Here is a 17694-nt window from a genome sequence, read left to right as displayed (position 1 = left end):
AGAGGAAGGAAGGACGCTGGATTTGAGAACCGGCCAGCAGCCTGCTCCTGGAAATGACCCTCAGCTCTGTGTTCCTTTTCCTTTGCAGCAAAGGATGATGGAAGCATCGCTGTCGCCCTGGGCTACACGGCCCACTTGGTCTCCATGATTTCCTTCTTCCTGCAAGTGCCGCTCAGGTATCCGGTCATCCACAAGGGCTCCAGGTCTACGATCAAAGATAACATCAACGACAAGCTGACGGAGAAGGAAAGGGAGTAAGTGACCGTTAGCTCTCTTTTTCAGTGGGGTGCTGCTATTCAGACACTTTTTTTTTTTATAAAGGGAATCGATGGTTCTACAAACCTGCTCCCAGTGTGCAGGCAGAGTCTGCCTTTCTTGTGTCTCCCTTCAGCTTTGGGGGCTTGTCACACAGCAGGGGCCTTCTGCCAGCTGCCGCCACTCTGGTAAGGGTCTGTATGGAAGGGCTCAGAGCATCCAACCACCCCTGTCTTCCTTATTAAGAAATGCCTCCTAATTGTGACCAAGGAGAAGAAGAAGAAGACTGCAGATTTATACCCCGCCCATCTCTCTGAATCAGAGACTCAGAGTGGCTTACAATCTCCTGTATCTTCTTCCCCCACAACAGACACCCTGGGAGGTATCAGGGTGAGAGGTCTCAGACTGAGAGAGCTCTCACAGCAGCTGCCCTTTCAAGGACTGCCTGACCTATGGCTGACCCAAGGCCATTCCAGCAGGTGCAAGTGCAGGAGTGGGGAATCAAACCCGATTCTCCCAGAAAAGAGAGCTTTGGCTGACCCAAGGCCATTCCAGCAGCTGCAAGTGAAGGAGTGGGGGAATCAAAACCTGTTCTCCCAGATAAGAGAGCTCTGGCTGACCCAAGGCCATTCCAGCAGATGCAAGTGGAGGAGTGGGGAATCAAACCCGGTTCTCCCAGATAAGGGTCAATGCATTTAACCACTACGCTAAATATGCAAGTGAGTTCCTGCTGCAACACCCCCCCCCCCCGGCTGCCTTATGGGATATTTACTTACAGGTATACGGCCTCTGAAGCTGGAGATTCCATTTAGCCATCATCACTAATAGCCGTCGATGGACTGAAGCACCGCAAACGGATTGACTTTCCTTTCAAAGCTACCATCTGTTTTAGCAGCCCTCCATATATCCCTCATCAGTGGATGCCACAATGGAGTCTTGTGAAGAAAGCACATCTTTTCTGTCTGCCCTGAATCTGCTGCCTCAACTGAGTTCAGCGCCCCTGTGTTGCTTGTATTTTGGAAGAGGAAGGAAGTTATTGCTCCCCTTTACTTACAAGAACATTAGAAGAGCCCTGCTGGATCAGACCAGGGAGGGTCCATCTAGTCCAGCCTCCTGTCTCACACAGTGGCCAGCCAGTTCCTCTGGAGAGCCAACAACAGGGCAGAGAGGCCAAGGCCTTCTCCTGAGAAGAACCTCAGAAGAGTCCTGCTGGATCAGACCAGTGAGGGTGCATCTAGTCCAGCCTCCTGTCTCACACAGTGGCCAGTCATTTCCTCTGGAGGGCCTATAACAGGGCAGAGAGGCTAAGGCCTTCCCCTGAGAAGAACATCAGAAGAGCCCTGCTGGGTCAGAACAGTGAGGGTCCGTTTAGTCTACCATCCTGTCTCACACAGTGGCCAGTCAGTTCCTCTGGAGGGCCGACAACAGGGCAGAGAGGCTGACACCTTTCCCTGAGAAGAACATCAGAAGAGCTCTGCTGGATTAGACCAGGGAGGGTCCATCTAGTCCAGCCTCCTGTCTCGCACAAAAGCCAACCAGTTCCTCTGGAGGGCCAGCAGCAGGGCAGAGAGGCTGAGGTCTTCCCCTGAGAAGAACATCAGAAGAGCCCTGCTGGATCAGACCAGGGAGGGTCCATGTAGTCCAGCCTCCTGTCTCACACAGTGGCCAACCAGTTCCTCTGGAGGGCCAGCAACAGGACAGAGAGGCTGAGGCCTTCCCCTGAGAAGAACATCAGAAGAGCCCTGCTGGATCAGACCAGGGAGGGTCCATCTAGTCCAGCCTCCTGTCCCACACAGTGGCCAACCAGTTCCTCTGGAGGGCCAGCAACAGGGCAGAGAGGCTGAGGCCTTCATCTGAGAAGAACATCAGAAGAGCCCTGCTGGATCAGACCAGGGAGGGTCCATCTAGTCCAGCCTCCTGTCTCACACAGTGGCCAACCAGTTCCTCTGGAGGGCCAGCAACAGGACAGAGAGGCTGAGGTCTTCCCCTGAGAAGAACATCAGAAGAGCCCTGCTGGATCAGACCAGGGAGGGTCCATCTAGTCCAGCCTCCTGTCTCACACAGTGGCCAACCAGTTCCTCTGGAGGGCCAGCAACAGGGCAGAGAGGCTGAGGCCTTCCCCTGAGAACATCAGAAGAGCCCTGCTGGATCAGACCAGGGAGGGTCCATCTAGTCCAGCCTCCTGTCCCACACAGTGGCCAACCAGTTCCTCTGGAGGGCCAGCAACAGGACAGAGAGGCTGAGGCCTTCCCCTGAGAACATCAGAAGAGCCCTGCTGGATCAAACCAGTGAGGCTCCATCCAGTCCAGCGTTCTGCCTCATACAGGGCAGAGAGCCCAAGGCCTTCACCTGATATCCCATCCCGGCTCTGGGATTCAGAAGCTTAGTGCCTTTGAATGGCTAGTAGCCATTGATCTAATCCCCCTTTAAAGCTGGTTTTTTTTCCTGAGAGAGCTCTTTCAGCAGCTGCCCTTTCAAGGACACCTCCTGCGAGAGACCACTCCTGCGAGAGCATTGCTACATCTGGCAGCAGTTTCCCCTGCGGTAGCTGTACAATGGGGCCAGGTCTGTGAGCGACGCCCCCGCCACCGTAGCAAGAAACTCCCGAGCCTTTGCCACCTTCGGGTCTGCAGCTGCCAGTATCTTGGGTGGCGCAGAGGACTTGGCAGCGGCCTCAAAGCGGAATATTTGCAGGCTGACGGTCGTGCTGGCACTGGGCAACAAAGCTAGCGGGAGACGGTTGCGGGGGTCTCTCGCTTGCAAAATCTCCGCAGCTCTAAGGTATGAAATACGGTATGAATTATGGCCTGCTACTGGCCATCCTTCAGCTGACTTGGATCTCGTGCCGAAGCTTTTAGGATACCTTAATGGGCGATTCGTGAGGAAGTTAACGGCAGGCCTGACTCCCAGGGTTTTCTTAGTGCCGCAGGCCTGTTGATGTAATATAACCAGACTGAGTTTCTTTCATAAATTTCCCAGCCTCTCTCTGTGCTTGCCCCAGGAGGAAGGAGGAAGAGGGCTTTTCGTCGAGCGCTTCGCAAACCCGTTCCTGCCGTATTTCCTTTTAACAGCTCCTCATAAAATATGGAAAGTTTGCTTAAGAATATGCCGCTGCCGCTAGTGGATAAGGGTGATTGTTCCCCGCCCCCCTTCCCTCCCCCCTCGTCTTCATCAACTGCTCTGTGAACATACTCAAAGCTGGAAATCAGTGCCTGCAAAAATCCTACAGAACCATCTGCTTCTTGTTGTTGTTCAGTCGCACAGTTGAGTCCGACTCTTTCCGACCCCATGGACCAAGTCACGCCAGGCCCTCCTGTCTTCCACCATCCTCCGAAGTCCACTCATATTCGTGTTTGTTACATCCGTAACGCTGTCCAGCCATCTCATCTTTTGCCGTCCCCTTCTTCTTTGGCCTTCTGTCTTTCCCAGCATTAGCATCTTCTCCAGGGAGTGCTCCCTTCTCATTGGGTGGCCAAAGTATTTGAGCTTCAGCTTCAGCATCTGACCTTCCAGGGAACAGTCCGGGTTGATTTCCCTTAGAACTGACTGATTGGATCTTCTTGCAGTCCAAGGGACTCTCAAGAGTCTTCTCCAGCACCACAGCTCAAAAGCATCTATTCTTCTGCGCTCGGCCTTCCTTATAGTCCAGCTCTCACAGCCATACATTACTACTGGGAATACCATTGCTTTGACAATACGGACTTTTGTTGGCAGGGTGCTGTCTCTACTTTTTATTATACTGCCTAGGTTTTTAAGAACATAAGAGAAGCCATGTTGGATCAGGCCAATGACCCATCCAGTCCAACACTCTGTGTCACACAGTGGACAAAAGTTTTAGATAGATAGATAGATAGATAGATAGATAGATAGATAGATAGATAGATAGATAGATAGATAGATAGAGAGAGAGAGAGAGAGAGAGAGAGAGAGAGAGAGAGAGAGAGAGAGAGAGAGAGAGAGAGAGATATGTGTGTGTGGGTATACACACACACATATGTACACACACTGTATATATGTATGTATGTATACACACACACACACATGTATATACACACTGTGGCTAATGGCCACTGATGGAACTCTGCTCCATATTTTTATCCAATCCCCTCTTGAAGCTGTCTATGCTTGTAGCCGCCACCACCTCCTGTGGCAGTGAATTCCACATGTTAATCATCCTTTGGGTGAAGAAGTACTTCCTTTTATCCATTTTAACCTGATTGCTCAGCAGTTTCATCGAATGCCCACGAGTTCTTGTATTGTGAGAAAGGGAGAAAAGGACTTCTTTCTCTACTTTCTCCACCCCATGCATAATCTTGTAAATCTCTATCATGTCACCCCGCAGTCGACGTTTCTCCAAGCTAAAGAGCCCCAAGCGTTTTAACCTTTCTTCATAGGGAAAGTGTTCCAAACCTTTAATCATTCGAGTTGCCCTTTTCTGCACTTTTTCCAATGCTATAATATCCTTTTTGTGGTGCGGCGACCAGAACTGTACACAGTATTCCAAATGAGACCGCACCATCGATTTATACAGGGGCATCTGCTTAGACCTGGTGTAATAGTTAGACCTGGTGTAATAGTTAAGAGTGGCAGGCTCTAATCTGGAGAACCGGTTTGATTCATCGCTCCTCCCCGATGACGGTGACCTTAGCCCAGTCACAAGTTCTCTCTGAACTCTCTCAGCTCCACCTGCCTCACAAAGTGCTTGTTGAGGAGGAACGGAGTATTGGAGGATCAGTTCGAGGCAGTGAGTAAGAGCTGCGGACTTTAATCTGGAAAGTCAAGCTTAAGTAGTGGTTAAGTGTGCGGAATCTTAACTGGGAGAACCGGGTCTGAGTCTCCACTCCTCCACTTGCAGCTGCTGGAATGGCCTTGGGTCAGCCAGAGTCTCTTATCTGGGAGAACCGGGTTTAATTCCCCCACTCCTCCATGTGCAGCTGCTGGAATGGTCTTGGGTCAACCATAGCTCTGGCAGAGGTTGTCCTTGAAAGGGCAGCTGCTGTAAGAGCCCTCTCAGGGTGTCTGTTCTGAAGGAAGAAGGAAGAAGACAAAGGAGCTTGTAAGCCACTCTGATCCAGAGAGAAGGGTGGGGTATAAATTTACAGTCCTCTTCTTCCTCCTCCACATGAAGCTAGCTGGGTGAGCTTTGGCATGTTGCAGTTGTCTCTGAACTTTCTCAGCCCCACCTACCTCCCAGGGTGCCTGTTGCAGGGAGAGGAATGCATGGTGATTGTAAGCTGCTTTGAGATTCCTTCGAGTAGAGGAAAACAGTATAAAAACCAATGCTCCTCCTCCTCCTCTTTCTTAGAGTTACGACATTGATATGGAGCAATTATAGGTTGGAGAAGTGTTTTACGGATGCCATGAGTTGTAAACCAAATCATAAGAACATAAGAGAAACCATGTTGGATCAGGCCAATGGCCCATGCAGTTCAACCCTCTGTGTCACACAGTGGCCCCCCAAAAAACCCAGGTGCCATCAGGAGGTCCACCAGTGGGCCAGGACAGTAGAAGCCCTGCTGCTGTGCCCACCCCCAAGCTCCAAGAATACAGAGTATCACTGTCCCAGATATAAGAACCCAAGAGAAGCCCTGTTGGATCAGGCCAATGGCCGATCCAGTCCAACACTCTGTGTCACATAAGAACACAGGAGAAGCCCTGTTGGATCAGGCCAGTGGCCCATCCAGTCCAACACTCGGTGTCACACAGTGGCCAATAATTTATATATACACACTGTGGCTAATAGCCACTGATGGACCTCTGCTCCATATTTTTATCTAACCCCCTCTTGAAGCTGGCTATGCCTGTAGCTGCCACCAGTGAATTCCACATGTTAATCACCCTTTGGGTGAAGAAGTACTTCCTTTTATTCGTTCTAACCCGACTGCTCAGCAATTTCATTCAATGCCCACGAGTTCTTGTATTGTGAGAAAGGGAGAAAAGGACTTCTTTCTCTACTTTCTCCATCCCATGCATAATCTTGTAAACCTCTATCATGTCACCCCACAGTCAACGTTTCTCCAAGCTAAAGAGCCCCAAGCGTTTCAACCGTTCTTCATAGGGAAAGTGTTCCAACCCTTGAATCATTCTAGTTGCCCTTTTCTGCACTTTTTCCAATGCTATAATATCCTTTTTGAGGTGCGGTGACCAGAATTGTACACAGTATTCCAAATGAGACCGCACCATCGATTTATACAGGGGCATTATGATCCTTGCTGATTTGTTTTCAGTTCCCTTCCTAATAATACCAAGCATGGTGTTGGCCTTTTTTATTGCAGTCGTGCACTGTCTTGACATTTTCAGTGAGTTATCTACCACGACCCCAAGATTTCTCTCTTGGTCAGTCTCTGCCATATAATATTCTATTCAGCCTTCCTAAAAAGATGCCCGTTCCAGATAGTCTAAGGGTGTTTCAAATATTCCTCAGTTTTTAGGCTGTAAAATGGAACCCGATTTCAATAACTTCATTTATAGACATACAGTTCATGGCTTTCACAGTTGAATGAGGGGTGTCATGATAGAGGTTTACAAGATTATGATAGAGAAGGTAGAGAAAGAAGTCCTTTTCTCCCTTTCTCACCATACAAGAACTCGTGGGCACATAATAATGAAATTGCTGAGCAGTCGGGTTAGAACGGATAAAAGGAAGTCCTTCACCCAAAGGGTGATTACACATGGAATTCACTGCCACAGGAGGTGGCCATGGCTATAAGCATAGCCAGCTTTAAAAGGGGATTGGATAAACATCTGGAGCAGGGGTCCATCAGTGGCTATTAGCCACAGCATATTGTTGGAACTCTCTGTCTGGGGCAAGTGATGCTCTGTATTCTTGGTGCTTCGGAGGGGCAATGGTGTGAAGACTTCTAGTGTCCTGACCCTGCTGGTGGATCTCCTGATGGCACTTGGGTTTTTTGGCCACTGTGTGATACAGAGTGTTGGACTGGAGGGGCCATTGGCCTGGTCCAACGTGTCTTCTCTTATGTGACACAGAGTGTTGGACTGGATGGGCCGTTGGCCTGATCCAACATGGCTTCTCTTATGTTCTTATGTGACACAGAATGTTGGACTGGATGGGCCATTGGCCTGATCCAACATGGCTTCTCTGATGTTCTTATGTGACACAGAGTGTTGGACTGGATGGGCCATTGGCCTGATCCAACATGGCTTCTCTGATGTTCTTATGTGACACAGAGTGTTGGACTGGAGGGGTCACTGGCCTGATCCAACATGGCTTCTCTGATGTTCTTATGTGACACAGAGTGCTGGACTAGAGGGGCCACTGGCCTGATCCAACATGGCTTCTCTTATGTTCTTACGTGACACAGAGTGTTGGACTGCATGAGCCATTGGCCTGATCCAACATGACTTCTCTTATGTTCTTATCATTGGGTTCTCTTTGTGTGGGACTACAGCAAAGATTATATACATAGGATGAAGGCCTGAAGAGTGGGGGGAAATTGGAGAATCTTCCTGCGTCTTTTTAGATTGGTGCCAAGACTCCATCTAAGCTGCGGACTCTTGTGAGCAAAAATTCTACTTCGTGAGCTACTGGCATTCAAGTTGCGGGCTACTGCATAAACTAGTTTGCTCTGGGGCCATTTTTTTCCGAGCCAAGACAAAGAAGGTGTGTACCGGAGTCTAAAAAACTGTGAGCTAGCTCACACGGACTCAGCTTAGAGGGAACATTGATTGGTGCCCCCTTGATTGAAATGAGAGCTGTGAGGTTCGCCGGTGTGACCTAGGCAAGGGGCTTCAGATCTACAGAGAGCCAATTTGGTGTCGTGGTTAAGGGTTCAGACTCTTATCTGGGAGAATCGGGTTTGATTCCGCACTCCTCCACATGCAGCTGCTGATGTGACCTCACAGGGTGTCTGTTGTGGGTAGCGGAAGAGGAGTTTTCCTGGCAAGCTTGCATGGCAGAACAGGGATTTCAACCTGTGTTTCCTAGAGTCTAGTCCAGGGGTGGCCAAACTCAGGAGCCACATGTGGCTCTTTCATACATATCGTGTGGCTCTTGAAGACCCCCACCTCATTGGCTGGCTTGGAGAAGGCATTTAAATCACTTCTCCAAACCAAACTTTCTTTCCACCTCTCCCTCTCCTCCCTCCCTCATCTATTTTCCTTCCTTCCTTCCTTCCTTCCTTCCTTCCTTCCTTCCTTCCTTCCTTCCTTCCTTCCTTCCTTCCTTCCTTCCTTCCTTCCTTCCTTCCTTCCTTCCTTCCTTCCTTCCTTCCTTCCTTCCTCCCTCCCTCCCTCCCTCCCTCCCTCCCTCCCTCCATTTCTTCCTTCCTTCTCTCAGACATCTGACGTTCATGTCTCGCGGCTCTGAAACGTCTGACATTTATACTACGTGGCTCTTACGTTAATCAAGTCCCCCCCCCCCCCCCGGCCTAGTCCAGCACTCTAAACCACACCATACTGCGCGTTGAGTTGAACGGTCATCGGATTTATGTAGGCACGCATCTCTCTCTTCAGTCTTTTTTTTTAAATTGGTGGTCTCCTTTTATGTCCTAAAAAGCTAGCAAATTATAAAGAATTTTGAAAGGCACTACTCAGAGAAACAGAAGCAAAATGTGAATCCCTCCCTCTCCGCACTTCCTTTCAATATGGCTTCAATCCACACAGCTTTCGTAACTGTTTCACCAATTCTTGCATATAATAATTTTATTAGTCTGGTCACGCCCAACGGTCTCGCTGCGTGCTCTGCATTTTATGTGTCTGTCAACTGAGAAAAAGGAAAGAAAAAGAGTAGCTTTTTTTTTTTTTTTTTTTTTTTTATAAAAATTTTTATTGTTATGTATTCCACCACCAATCCACCTCTGTGAGAGTCCCAGGCCATAGATACATTATAATAATCCATAAATTTATAACTATTAACATTCCGTCCAAATACAACTCCGTCACTCTATTTAAACATCTTATCCATTCATTTTCTTATTAACCAACCAATCGTCTTAAATTGTTTAAACTTTTCCAAATATCTCACCATCTTCCTAAACCATCCCTCCTCCTGTTCCCTAACCTTTAATCCATTCATTCTTCGTATCTTCATCGTTAAATACTCCAAAATAATTATACTATTCATTCTATCCCTCCAGTGATTAATTGTCAATTCCTCAGCTTCTTTCCAATTCCTTGCTATCACTTGTCTTGCTGCTACTAACATCAAATTAATCCATTTACTATCCTCTTTTGATCTTAATCCCACACCATCCAAATTAATAATTGCCATTGCTTTGGATATACTTATTTTCCATCCCATAATCTTTGTCATCTCTATGCCAACCTGCATCCAGAATTTTTTCACTAAGGGACAATCCCACCACATATGACTGAAAGTTCCAATTTCTCCACATTTCCTCCAACAATTTTTACTCCCTGATTTAGAAATATAATACATCTTAATGGGTGTATAATACCATTTCTGTATCATCTTCAATCCCTGCTCCTGCACTAACCTAGATGTTGTAACAAAGGGAGGTAATCTAAACATCCTCTCCCAATCTTCATCTAAAATTTTATCTCCAATATCTGTTTCCCAATGTTCCTTCAAAAAAGTAGCTTGTAGACTGGAATAAGTGCTTTTGCCACTTACTTTCTGCACCGACTGTGCTGCTAATTGCTTAACCCCTCCTTATGTGAATTTGTTGGGGAGCAAAAACGGGTCTTGGAGAAGCCCCCCCCCACAAGCCTCACCGTGCTTGCATTAAGAAGAACGTAGATATATACCCCGCCCTTCTCTCAGAGTCAGTCTCAGAGTGGAGCGCAATCTGCTTTATCTTCTTCCCCCGCAACACAGCCTGCGAGGTGGGTGGGGCTGAGAGAGCGCTCCCAGCAGCTGCCCTTTCAAGGACAACTCTTGCGAGAGCTGTGGCTGACCCAAGGCCATTCCAGCAGGTGAAAGCGGAGGAGTGGGGGAATCAAACCCGGGTCTCCCAAGTAAGAGCCCATGCACTTAACCACTACACCAAACTGGCTGTAACGACTTAGGAATGCCAGCCTCCAGGAATTTCCCAATCTAGAGTTAGCAACCCTAGTCAGAGCATGTGGCCATCCAATACCTTCCTGCTGGGTTGCTAGAGAGGCATTGCAGCACGCCACAACTGCATAGCATCCCTCTTGAGAGCCAGTTTGGTGTAGTGGTGAAGTGTGCGGACTCTTATCTAGGAGAACCGGGTTTGATTCTCCACCTCTCCACTTGCACCTGCTGGAATGGCCTTGAGTCAGCCAGAGCTCTCTTCTCTGGGAGAACCGGGTTTGATTCCCCACTTGCAGTTGCTGGCATGGCTTTGGGTCAGCCGCAACTCTCTTATCCGGGAGAACCGGGATTGATTCCCCACTTCTCCACTTACAGCTGCCGGAATGGCCTTGGGTCAGCCAGAGCTCTCTTATCTAGGAGAACCGGGTTTGATTCCCCACTCCTTCACTTGCTCCTGCTGGAATGGCCTTGGGTCAGCCAGAGCTCTCTTATCTGGGAGAACCGGGTTTGATTCCCCACTCCTCCACTTGCACCTGCTGGAATGGCCTTGGGTCAGCCATAGCTCTCTTATCTGGGAGAACCGGGTTTGATTCCCCACTCCTCCACTTGCACCTGCTGGAATGGCTTTGAGTCAGCCATAGCTCTGGCAGAGGTTGTCCTTGCTATGAGAGCCCCCTCATCCCCACCCACCTCACAGGGTGTCTGTTGTGGGGGGAGAAGATATAGAAGATTACAGGGTTTGTTTGGTAGAAAAAGCCCAGCATGAACTTATTTACATATTAAGCCACACCCCCTGACACCAAGCCAGCCAGAACTGCGTTCCTGCTAAAAAAAAAAAAAAAAAAAGCCCTGGGAGATTGTAAGCCACTCTGAGTCTCTGATTCAGAGAGAAGGGCGGGGTATAAATCTGCAGCCGTCTTCTTCTCTTTGGGAATCCTTCTTTGTACAAATGGATTCAGGTTTTCAGGTTAGTCCTGTCTCTGTTTTGAAGGTACCGTTGAAACCCAAGTCTTTATGTCATAAAGCAGCCTGAGCCTGCTTCGGCGGGGAGGGCGGGATATAAATATAAATAAAAATTACCTACCATAAAAGGCTAGAATAATAATGTGCTTTTAGTTACTCTTCGGAATTCTGAAGTCTCTCGGGAACGAAACAGTATGCTTTGGCAGAGCTGGCTGGAGGGCCCGTCTAATATATCACACCAGGAATAACATCTGTGGCCTACTTAACCCTCGTTTGTAAAATTCTTCCATAATCTGAGCAATCGCTCACCGTATCAGAGCGACTAATCAGGAATTAGAGCCATTTTCAAGTGAGTTTAAATGTGGTGCTTAAGTAGTTTTAACCTCCGCGACCTTCCAAGGATTGGGTATCTCTGCTATATCCGCTCTCTTGTAAACACACAGCGGGCCAGGGTTTTCCCAGGCTTCATGTGTAATTAGGTCAATTGGCTGAGGGCCCCAGAATCCAACCGCTTTATAATTGTTAGAATTTGAGTGCGTGTATTATTCTAAATGCTGATTTTATTTATATAATTGTGGGCGGGTAGCCGTGTTGGTCTGCAGCAGAGCAACTAAATTTAAGCTCAGTAGCACGATAGAGACCAAAAAAAAGATTTTTTTGGGGGGGTATAGACTTTCAAGACTCAAAGCTGTTTCATTAGATACTAGTAGGAATATAGGTGAGGGGTCTGGAAAGAAAGGTTGAAGGAGCTGGGCATGTTTAGCCTGGAGAGGAGGCAGCTGAGAGGTGATAGGATCACCATCTTCAAGGACTTGAAGGGCTGTCATCTAGAGGATGAGGGGTCTGGAGACCAAGTCTTATGAGGAAAGGTTGAAGGAGCTGGGCATGTTTAGCCTGGAGAGGAGGCAGCTGAGAGGTGATATGAGCACCATCTTCAAGGACTTGAAGGGCTGTCTTAGAGAGGATGGTGTGGAATTGTTTTCTGTTGCCCCAGAAGGACAGACCACAACCAGTGGGTTGAAATTAAATCAGAAGAGTTTCCAGCTCAACATTAGGAAGACCTTCCTGACTGTTGCAGTATAATAAAGAGACATCTCCCTGCTAACAAAAGTCCGTATAGTCAAAGTGGTGGTATTCTCAGTAGTAAGGTATGGCTGTGAAAGTTGGACCATAAGGAAGGCTGAGCTCAGAAGAATAGATGCTTTCGAGCTGGAGAAGACACTTGAGAGTTGCTTGGATCAAATCATTCAGTCCTAAGGGAAATCAACCCTGACTATTCCCTGGAAGGTCAGATGTTAAAGCTGAAGCTAAAAGACTTTGGCCACCCAATGAGAAGGGAGCACTCCCTGGAGAAGACTCTTGGATTGCAAGAAGATCCAGTCAGTCAGTCCTAAGGGAAATCAACCCAGACTGTTCCCTGGAAGGTCAGATGCTGAAGCTGAAGCTGAAGCTGAAGCTCAAATATTTTGGCCACCAAATGAGAAGGGAGCACTCCCTGGAGAAGACTCTTGAGAGTCCCTTGGACTGCAGAAATCAGCCAGTCCTAAGGGAAATCAACCCAGACTGTTCCCTGGAAGGTCACATGCTGAAGCTGAAGCTCAAAGACTTTGGCCACCCAATGAGAAGGGAGCACTCACTGGAGAAGACCCTGGTGCTAGGAAAGACAGAAGGCAAAAGAAGAAGGGGACGGCAAATGATGAGATGGCTGGTCAGCGTTACCGATGTAACAAACACAAATTCGAGCAGACTTCGGAGGATGATGGAAGACAGGAGGGCCTGGCGTGACTTTGTCCATGGAGTCGCCAAGAGTCAGACCTGACTGTGCGACTGAACAACAGCAACAGAAGGTAGTTTCACGTGCACTGTGGAAACTTTGGTGCAGCAGATGGAAGACTATTTGTGTGCGACTGATTCTGGAACCAAGCACCCTTTGCATCTGAGCTCTCGCAATTCCGAATCCCTCTGGCTGAAGGGGCCCATGCTCGTTCTAACCATTTTCACCTGGCAGCTCTTGCTTCAAATTAGAATTTAATCCTTTTCTTCCAATGCCCGGATCTTTCAGCTGGCCAGAACCTTTGTTTTCAAGATGTGACTGGAAACATTACATTTTCAGCCATCTTTCTCCGACAGCGCGGGCAGGCGGGGCGGGGGGGGGGGGCGGACTGGGGTTGTGGATTTGCGGCTCTCTCCTTGGGTTTCTTCAATTCAGTTTGAAATGCAGGCAAAAAAGGGCCTGATTAGAGGCAAATCAGGATCTAAACCACATGTTTTCCAGTCAGATTAGAACCAGGTGGGAGCTGTTAAAAATCAATCGGTTCCTTAAGCTTAAAAAACAGCCGGGATTATAGGCAGGTGACCGTACAGGCATTTTTGAAGAGCACCGTCGCTAACATATCGGTACATATGAGTTTGATCTCTTTGAGTACAAAGAGAAGTTCATAAATCACCGCATTTAGCAATATAAAGATGTTTAGAGTCGAGGACCCGGAAGAGTGAGCTGTCGTATCTGAAGGGGCGGGAAAAAAAGAACAGTAATAGATATGTTTATTTTACAGCCCCTCAATCTTTTTCAGCTTTTTGCGAGCACAGTTAACATCTGATTGACCCCCGGAAGGCCACGGAGACTCATTAAGGCCTTTTTCCAAATATCGAAGCTGTCCCGTGACGCAGAGCAGGTCCAGATTAGGCCGATAACATCATCGCACGGCTCCAAAATGAAACGAGGGCGCGAGCGGGGAAATGCCTGTCCAAAGATGGTCCAGAAAAGATGGGCTTCTAGAAGTCAACGTGGTAGTAATGGAAACAGCTAGTGCCAAAAGACATCCTTTTACACTCGGCAGTAATGGCGGCTCTTAAAGATATTGCCCTTTATCTGTAACTAATAGTTTTAAAGTAAAAGCAACAGCTCCTCTCAGATGTCCCTTAACACTTATCTCAAAGTATTGAGCAACGGTAATAAAGGGCTTCGCCATGACGTTACTCGCAAAGCACTGAGTCAGCCTGGTCCTGTTAGCTTCACTAAATTATTTCAATACGAACATAAGAGACGCATGTTGGATTAGGCCCATCGCCATCCAGGCCAACACTCTGTGTCACACAGTGGCCAAAATACAGGGGTGTCAGGAGATCCACCAGTAGGGCCAGAACTCCAGAAGCCCTTTCACTGTGGCCCCCCCAAGCACCAAGAATTTTTGAGAATTCTTGGAGAACAGGTGAGGTGTCAGAAGATTGGAGGCGGGCAAATGTTGTTCCCATCTTCAAGAAGGGGGAAAAGAAGGAACTACTGACCTGTCAGGTTGATGTCTATACCTGGAAAAGTTTTGGAGCAAATAATCAAAAGGTTAGTCCTTGAGCATTTAGAAAAGATGGCTGTGATTACTAAGAGCCACCGTGGGTTTCTCAAGAACGAGTCACAACAGACTATAACCTTCTCCCCTTTTTTGAGAAAGTTGCTTCCTAGCTGGATCAAGGGAATGCCGTAGACATAGTTTATCTTGATTTCATTAAGGCTTTTGATAAGGTTCCACATCGTATTCTTGTTGACAAATTGGTAAGATGTGGTTTGAATCCTTTCACTGTTAGGTGGATCTGTAGCAATGACAGATCACACTCAAAGAGTGCTTGTGAATGGTTCCCCATCCTCTTAGAGAGGAGTCACAAGTGGAGTGCCTTAAGGATCTGTCCTAGGACATGTTTTGTTTAATATCTTTATGAATTTGGGTGAAGGAACAGAAGGAATGCATATTAAATTTTCAGATGATACCAAATTGGGAAGGGTAGAAGACAGAGTCAGGATACAGGATGATCTTGACAGGCTGGAAAGCTGGACTAAAACAAATAAAATGAATTTTAACAGGGGTAAATGCAAAGTTCTGCATTTAGGTAGTAAAAACCCCAGTGCATCATTATAGGATGTGGGCGACTTGTCTCAGCAAGAGTATGTGCAAAAAGGATTTAGGAGTCTTAGTGGACCATACACTGAATGTGTGACAAAGCGGTGTGATGAAGTAACTAAAAAGGCCAATGCGATTTTGGACTGTTTTCAACAGAGGTATAGTATCCAGATCACGTGAAGTGATGATATCGCTTTACTCTGTTCTGGTTAGACGTCACCTGGAGTCTTGTGTTCAGTTTTGGGGACCACAGTTTAAGAAGGATATAGACAAGCTGGAAGGGGTCCAGAGGAGGGTGACGAAGATGGTGAGGGGTCTGGAGACCAAGTCCTATGAGGAAAGGTTGAAGGAGCTGGGGATGTTTAGCCTGGAGAGGAGGCGGCTGAGAGGTGATAGGATCACCATCGTCAAGTACTTAAAGGGCTGTCATCAGGAGGATGGTGTGGAGTTTTTTGTTACCCCAGAAGGTCAGACCAGAATCAGCGGGTTGAAATGAAATCAAAATAGTTTTTGACTAAACATTAGGAAGAACTTCCTGACTGTTAGAGTGATTCTTCAGTGGAACAGGTTTCCTCAGGAGGTGTTGGGCTCTCCATCTTTGGAGGTGTTTAAACAGAGGCTATCTGAGGGTGAAACTGATTCTGCAAACTTAGGCAGCTGATATGAAGGAGGACAGGATGGGTTGCATCAGTGTTCAGTTCTCCTGGCCCTTTCTTTTATCCCCAGGGAAGAATGGCCCATCCAGTCCAACACTCTGTGTCACATAAGAGAAGCCATGTTGGATCAGGCCAATGGCCCATCCAGTCCAACACTCTGTGTCACATAAGAACGTAAGAGAAGCCATGTTGGTTCAGGCCAATGGCCCAGCCAGTCCAACACTCTGTGTCATATAAGAACATAAGAGAAGCCAGGTTGGTTCAGGCCAATGGCCCATCCAGTCGAACACTCTGTGTCACATAAGAACATAAGAGAAGCCATGTTGGATCAGGCCAATGGCCCATCCAGTCCAACACTCTGTGTCACGCAGTGGCCAAAAATATATATAAATAGCCACTGATGGACCTCTGCTGCATATTTTTATCTAACCCCTCTTGAAGCTGGCTATGCTTGTAGCCGCCACCACCTCCTGTGGCAGTGAATTCCACATGTTAATCACCCTTTGGGTGAAGAAGGACCTCCTTTTATCCGTTCTAACCCGACTGCTCAGCAATTTCATTGAATACCCACAAGTTCTTGTATCGGAAGAAAGGGAGAAAAGTAGACTGACGCTCTGCATCACACACGACTTTCGCGTCACCTACTACCTGTGAATCTCGGCGGTGAAGTCCTTTGCTTGTGAAGAAGGGCTGCATTTTATCATTTCGAAAATGTCTCCCGAATCAGACCTTAACAGAGTGTCTCATTAAAGCTGACACACTAAAACTTTTATTTTACTAAGATTTCTTCCCCTCTATAAGTGTTTATTGCGGGGCGGGCGGTCACAAGAAAAGTAACCGCGGGACCACAAGTTCACCATTCGGAATCTTATCTCGATGATGTCAGCATACCTTCAAACCGAACCCCGAGCAAACGTGCTGAGCCCTGTAATTTGCAGTCGCTCCCTTGGCGGTTCCCTTTCTCCTCACAGCAGATATACAGCTCCCCTCCCGCAAAAAAGTGAAATACTATCATGTGACAAATTGCATTGTGTGTTTTAAAGAACTGCCTTTACGGGTCGGGCTCGAACGCGCTTTTCCCTATTAATTGTAACCGGATCCCTTTTATAATCCAAATTCTGCTACAGTTGGATAAAGTGACTTGGTAGATACTGAAGCGAGCTCCTTGCGATCTGTGCCTCGCTCACAACAACGGTGTGCCAGAGAATTCAGTGGCACACTTCTTCTCCCCCTGCCCCCCCTTTTTTTTAAAGGTCTCTGTTTTATTTTCCTGCTCTGCAGACAGCTTGGATTTATGGCTCTATTAAGTAAGGCGAGTTTAGATATATAGTGTTTGGAGTGATTTTATATCCCTCAACTTGAAGTGACCCATTAAGAGTTGAAGTATTGTAAAAACCGAGACCCTGACATTTTTGGTTACACTGTAATGACGTCTGTTAAACCCTGGGCTTTAATGACTCTTCGAAGAAATAATGCCTTTTTTTTTTGTCCGGGCTGTAAAGGAATTGCTTAAAGGTATAGCCAGAACAGGGGTCAGGACACTAGAAGCCCTCCCACTGTGCCCACCCCCAAGCACCAAGAATACAGAGCATCACTTGCCCTGGCCTAGATGACCCAGGCTAGCCCAGCCTCATCAGATCTTGGAAGCTAAGCTGCGTTGGTCATGGTCATGACTTGGAAGGGGGGCCACCAAGGAAGAAGAAGAAGAAAAACACATTGGATTTATCTTCTGCCCTCCGCTCAGAGTCTCGGAGCGGCTCACAATCTCCTTTCCCTTCCTCCCCCACAACAGACACCCTGTGAGGTGGGTGGGGCTGGAGAGGGCTCTCACAGCAGCTGCCCTTTCAAGGACAACCTCTGCCATTCCAGCAGCTGCAAGTGGAGGAGTGGGGGAATCAAACCCGATTCTCCCAGATAAGAGAGCTATGGCTGACCCAAAGCCATTCTTGCA

At 47.7% G+C, this 17694-nt stretch overlaps 1 protein-coding gene across 1 annotated transcript in view; it reads left to right on the top strand.

Annotated features, from left to right (window-relative positions):
* The window catches only part of UVRAG (UV radiation resistance associated), a 161991-nt gene that overhangs the window by 103936 nt on the left and 40361 nt on the right, over positions 1-17694 (top strand). The window contains exon 12 of the mRNA XM_060235346.1: positions 89-254. Within this exon, the coding sequence (XP_060091329.1) occupies positions 89-254 (166 nt within the window). The remainder of the gene's footprint in view (positions 1-88; positions 255-17694) is intronic.

The sequence above is a fragment of the Heteronotia binoei genome, chromosome 3, assembly GCF_032191835.1.
Source record: "Heteronotia binoei isolate CCM8104 ecotype False Entrance Well chromosome 3, APGP_CSIRO_Hbin_v1, whole genome shotgun sequence".
In the NCBI taxonomy this organism is placed as follows: Eukaryota; Metazoa; Chordata; class Lepidosauria; order Squamata; family Gekkonidae; genus Heteronotia; species Heteronotia binoei.
The sequence above is the reverse complement of the archived record's forward strand: the minus strand, read 5'-3'. Positions and strand labels throughout refer to the sequence as shown.